Source organism: Schistocerca piceifrons, chromosome X (genome assembly GCF_021461385.2).
Source record: "Schistocerca piceifrons isolate TAMUIC-IGC-003096 chromosome X, iqSchPice1.1, whole genome shotgun sequence".
NCBI lineage: Eukaryota > Metazoa > Arthropoda > Insecta > Orthoptera > Acrididae > Schistocerca > Schistocerca piceifrons.
Genome location: NC_060149.1, coordinates 260,726,168 through 260,732,167, shown reverse-complemented (window position 1 = coordinate 260,732,167; position 6,000 = coordinate 260,726,168). Strand labels below are relative to the sequence as shown.

Here is a 6,000-nt window from a genome sequence, read left to right as displayed (position 1 = left end):
AAGAAGAGGTGGCAACATTGTAATTTCATTTCAATCCTCGTGGATGTCACAATCATTTTCTTTAGCTTCAGTATATGAGATACACTGTTGGAGCTTTTCCACAGTAATACACTGTCTCTAATGACAGACCCAAATTACTTTGTAATATGTGGTTTCACACGTGTTGGTACAAATACCATTAGGTAATATGTGCACTGCAAATGAATATGAATTTAATCTGGAATATGAATGTTGAAATCTCAGCAAATAAAATGAGCACTTCCTTCCAAGTTGTACTTCTGCAATATGTGGTAGGTGGGGATGTAGTTCAGATTTATAAATTTCTTGGTATACACTTGTAAACATTTATTGCAAAAGAAGATTCCAATAATACAACCATCAGTGCTCAGAGCCTCTAGAATGCTTGTCTGAATGGCAGTCCTATATCCATAGGTGTTTCACTAACTAAATTTTCTGTCGCTTCTTGACATATGGCAATAACATTAAATAGGCAACACAGTAATGTGATTCTTATTTATTATTGGTTTGTATATTATTCAAAATACAGAGAAATGTGAAAAAAAATATTATTAATGATGTGATGAACTCTTAAAGTTAATCTTACCACTTGTATACGAGTTACACATCATCTTAACTATTAAAAAACGTTCTGAAATGAAAATCATGTGTGCAGAGCAATTAACAATCATTATATTGTTTTCTTTGAGGATGTGAATTAATCAGTTAGTAAAATTAAGGAAAGGTAACCACTCATCTATAGCAGACTGATGTGAGGAGCACAGAAATACGTAACAGAAAACAGCAATCCCACTAGCTAGCTTTTGAGCACTAGCTCTTGTGTGTGAGAGAATGTGTGTACTATTGCTAGAAAAAGAGCTAGTGCTCAAAAGCTAGTGTGAAAGCTTCTTACACATCGCATCGCTCCATCCAGGAATTTCTATGAATGTATCAATTTGCTTGTAGTTGTATTTCACTGAAATCTGTTTTCATTCTTGTAAAGATATTTGAATCGCAACATAATTCTCTTACTTACATGCTATTGAAATACATACTTTGAAATGTTACATTAATTTGGAAAGTGCAATATTTCAGATAAGATGAGAGTACCAGAAACTGTCTTGCTCCAGGAACTTATCTATTGTTTCCAAGGAATAGGAGGAAGAGTTTTAATAGAGGATCCTGTCTCTCAAGGCTTCAAGATAGATTCGAAGGTAAGTTAATCCAAAACCTAGAAGTTCAGAATTTATTAATCCAATAGCAATTAAGCATTTTTCCAAACAATGTTTTTGGTTCTGTTTATTTCTGGGCATTGGCAGGAAAATTATTCCTAAGCATATGTAATTTTCTGTTCATTAGATTTTTAGTAGAAATCATTGTACCAGTGGGGCTTAACAATAGAGATAATGCAAAAGATAGCCCTTACTTGATAATAACTACAATCCAAGTTTCTAAGACCAGTCCCACTCTCTGTAACAACCAGACTAAGTGTTTATCTTTGTGTTGTTTTCCTGCACATTATTCACACCCTTACCATTTCTGGCATTGCAATATTTAAATATTGCTGAGGAAGACTGCCACCAGCCACAAACATGTTTTTTGGCTAGTTTTGGCCACCCAACACAGACTTAGACCTAGCAGGGATGAAATAACATGGAAATACTTGTCTGGTGCTTAGTTTTCAGAACCTACTTTACGACAGCATTGCTAAATCATTTGGTTTCTTAAATGATTTGATATTTTTCTTCTAAGATGTCTGTCTGGGTCACATCTCAAGTTCAACATTATATTTAGGCATACTGACTTGTCATCTACACACGGTTCCTGGCGGCTGCTGCTCTGCTCAGATTGGCACCCTGTATACATTGGTAGTTGCCCCGCCATTACTTCACAACTTTCACTACCCATGCAACCACCATGATGGGGTGGTAATGGTGGAGAGGAGTGGAGATGCTCAGTTACAAACTATGGTCTTCAATCTCTGCACATTCACCCCTGCGTATGGACCTCACTGTATGGGAATGCTTCTCTTTTTCTTGGCTCAGTGCAGGGTTCCATGCCTGATGCACTTGTAGGCTACTACCTTTGTTAATCAGATCATCTTGCACCCTAATTTCAATTGCCTCTTTAATCACACGATCCCAGAAGGAAGAAGATTGCCTGAGTATCTTGATTTTGTTTAATTTATAATATGGCCAGTTTTTATTCTGTAGACAGTAACAGAGCTAGTGTAGTTCAGTGTGGTGTCTATGTTCATGGCATCTCTCTTCCATCTTGCATACAGTTGCCCTTAGATATGCCTTGCCACATCAGTTGAGGATTTGGTAGACCCCTGCTTTGCCTGCTAGCAAATGGGATGTACTCTATTTATTTGGGCTCCTTTTTATTCTTCCTGCTGTTGTTGTGTGTTCTGGTTTAGAAATGGAGTAAAGCAGTGAAATAATTATAAAATGCAAGGCACATGTACAAAATTATGAATGTCGTTTGCTGTTCATTTTTCATTTTGAAGCTTACGGCATCTGTCAATTCATGTTCATAAACGACAATACGATGACACCTGCCCAAAAGTATGTTGATTCCTGAAATTTGCATTTTGAGTGCAGTCTCTTGTATCAAGGAGTATGGAAGGATGAGGTGAAGTGTTGAGTAACTGTGTTCTATTGTTTGAATGCTTCTGAGCAGTGGGCAGTACTTTTGGGAATCTCATTCACTTAATCGTAGTTTACCAGTGGAAGAAAAAGGGCAATTTGTGAGATTTTACAGTATTAGTGAACAACAGTGAGGTGGAAAACTCAGAACTTGGAAAACACTGTTGGAAATACAGCATTTGGAATTTTTGAAAATTTCTCCTTCAAGAGATAACAAAAAGTTCAAAATTGTGAACTAATTGGGCAGGTTATACAGATATATGGGGAAGTAGTTCATCTAACCCTTGCATCAAGGTAGACAAAGGACAGGTAAAATGTCTGAAGTTACTGTGGATTGAAGAAGTGTGCAAGATGTTAGAGGAGAAATAGGAAATTTGGGATATACATAGAAAAGAAAAGAAGACATTGGAAAGGAGACAGAAAAAGGTTTAATACAGTTTGTAACACCACCACTCACTCTGATCAGTTTAATCATTCAAGATTGTGTAATAGTGTGCAAATGATTTGGAAATGAGGCACCGATACTGAAAAGCTTCTGAATACTTAACTCAATGTGTACAACTTGCAGAATTGTTAGCAACTCTCCTACAACCAAGCTATCATAATTGTTAATGATATTGAGTACAACAAATACGAAATGTGTAAAAATGCTTTCAGCTTCAGTCAAAAAAAAAAGGTACTGCTTTCAGACCAAAGTAGGAAACCCCATTGTTCAATTTGGAAATGTACTTGTTCTGTAAAATCTTTGTAATATTTGTCTTTTTAAATTAATAGTAGGAACTTCAGAGGCTCAAGAAAGTTTTTAATTTCCTTCTTATTCTTGGTGGGGTACAATTTGTTTGCTCCCCTCTTATTTCTAGAGGCCCTTTGTCAATATCTCTTGTTCCTCTGCGGGTCCGGCCATTAGAATAGGCCTGAGGTATTCCTGCCTGTTCTAAGAGGCGACTAAAAGGAGTCTCACGTGTTCTGGCCTTTATGTGATGGTCCACTGTAGGGTTTGACCTCCATTTTTCAAAATTTACCTGAAGAGGGAGCCAATTGGGGAAAGGCGCCTTCCACATTGCACAGCGTCCATCCTGCGCTGAGAGCTCTCACATCCTTTGTCAACGTGAATCTGCGCTTCAACTCATTCTCCAGCTGTTGGGTGAGGTCACCCTAATTGGGTGCATTTTCCTCCATCCTCAGTGCAGTATCACTTTCTGTGCTGTCAACGGTAAAGGGCTTCTTCACTGATTTGCACCTGATATATAGCATGGTAGCCAGTCCATTGTGGTGGGGCTGCCATGTACCCTGTTGGTTGTAGCCCCTGACGACACAGGGACTGTTCTGCTGATGGCTGCACTGTTAACTCCCTACATATGCCAAGGGGTAGATGCCTGTCACCCTGGAGCATTGGGACTCCCAGCAATAGCCATCCTGCAAGGTGGCACTTGTTGCAGCTGGGTGTTGCCCGGGAGTAGGGCACCTGGTTGGAGTTGGTGCTGTCGGGTCAGATGACATGTCATGAAGCGTAGTATGTCATATCTTGCTGGTGGTCATACACCAGCAGTCTCTAAGTGGCCGAGGTCTAGCTTGAGTTCTAAGAAATATGACCCAAAATTCCCCCCCCCCCCCCTCCCCCCCCCAGCCACACCATGGGAGGACCGCCAGGCTAAGGAACATTCCTTGTCAATGAAAAATCAGTTTCTTGTGAAGCATTTAGAGAACAAGTTCGGAGACGTGGAGGGCTTGTCCAAAATGCGGTTAGGGTCAGTCGAGATAAAAACAGCATCCTCTGCCCATTCATGGGCACTACTTTCCTGTGACAACCTGGGGTTGTTTCTGTTTCCATCATGCCCCATTAGAGCTTCAATATGGTCCAGGGTATCATTTTTCTTTTTTTTCAGGAACGTTCTTCTGCAGTCTGACGATGAGCTGCGTGCCAATGTAGAGTGGTGAGGATTTTATTTCATTCAGCGCGTCCACCAGGATCCCAGGGATAATCAGGTTGCCACCGGTGCCATCATCTTGGCCTTCAAGGGTCACACATTACTTGAGAAGGTCAAGGTGGTGGCCTGCTGCTGTGATGTAAAGCCATATATCCCTCCCCCGATGAGGTGCTTTAAGTTCTGGTACTTCGGCCTACGGTTTAACGCTGTACTTGCAGCATCAACTGTCTGGATTGTGGACATCCTTTGCATACCAATACTGCTTATGCCCCACCTCCCATCTGTGTCAACTGCAGAGAGTGCCATTCGTCTTGCTCGCCAGACTGCAGGATTCTCCAGAAAGAAAGAAAATTAATGGAATACAAGACCCTGGACCGACTGAGCTACACTGAGACTAAGAGAAAATACAAGAGGCTGCATCCTGTGCATATGACATCAACCTATGCTGTCACTAAGACAATGGTTCTATCATCTTCTGTTCCACTGTGTACAGTTCATTCTGAGTCGTCAGACTCCACCTGCCCCCTTGATGGTGGAGGCACTTCCCTCCCTGTTGCTTCTACACAACCTACTTCAGGAGCAACACCCCCTCCCCATACCATCGGGGACGTCTGTCCCCACTTCTCAGCCAGAGAAACATAAGTATTTTTTGGCTCCTCTCGTCAGGGAGGCATCCCTTGGGTCACTCCCTTCCCAGGTTCCTACCAGTGGGAAAGCTGACATCCGCCAGTGGCTGAGGCAACCACAGGTAGCTGGCCATAGGGCTTTATGGTCCTCCTCAGTCGTTGAGACTGAATCGGTGAAGCTCTTCCAGCCAGACAAACCTAAGGAGCACCGAGAGAAACATAAAAAGAAAAAGACCCCCCAAGGAGCAAGGCACTGAGGTGGCACCCACACCACCTCTACCTACAAGCTCTGTGTCTGAGGATGAGATGGAGGTTCTGGCGTCTGCTGAGGACCTAGATCTTGCTGGGCCCTCAAACACAATGGATGTCAACAGCACAGATACTCATCTGGTGGCAGCAGGTGACCTTGAGGTGTAGACTGCTGCATTCATTGTATCATGCCTTCCCAGTCTCATGATCATGTAATCGTCAAGTGGAATTGCGGCGGTTTTTTGCACCACCTGGCTGAGCTACAGCAACTGTTAAGCTTTACACCTGCTTGCTGCATTGCCCTCCAGGAATCCTGGTTGCTGGCAATGCGGACCCCTGCCCTCTGTGGCTATAAGGGATATTACAGGAACCATAGAGACTATAATAGAGTATCAGGTGGAGTTTTTGTCTTTGTTCTGAACTCAGTAAGTAGTGAGCCTGTGACCCTTCAAACCCTTCTTGAAGCTGTGGCTGTCAGCATAACGACAACACAGGAAATAACTGTCTGCAACATATATCTTCCTCCAGATGGTGCAGTATCCCTCAATGTAT

The 6,000-nt window shown here is 42.0% G+C and overlaps 1 protein-coding gene across 1 annotated transcript in view; it reads left to right on the top strand.

The window, feature by feature from the left end:
- Positions 1–1,097: 1,097 nt before the first annotated feature.
- The window catches only part of LOC124722297 (gamma-tubulin complex component 3-like), a 196,228-nt gene continuing 191,325 nt past the window's right edge, over positions 1,098–6,000 (top strand). The window contains exon 1 of the mRNA XM_047247480.1: positions 1,098–1,215. Coding sequence (XP_047103436.1) covers positions 1,098–1,215 — 118 coding nt within the window. The remainder of the gene's footprint in view (positions 1,216–6,000) is intronic.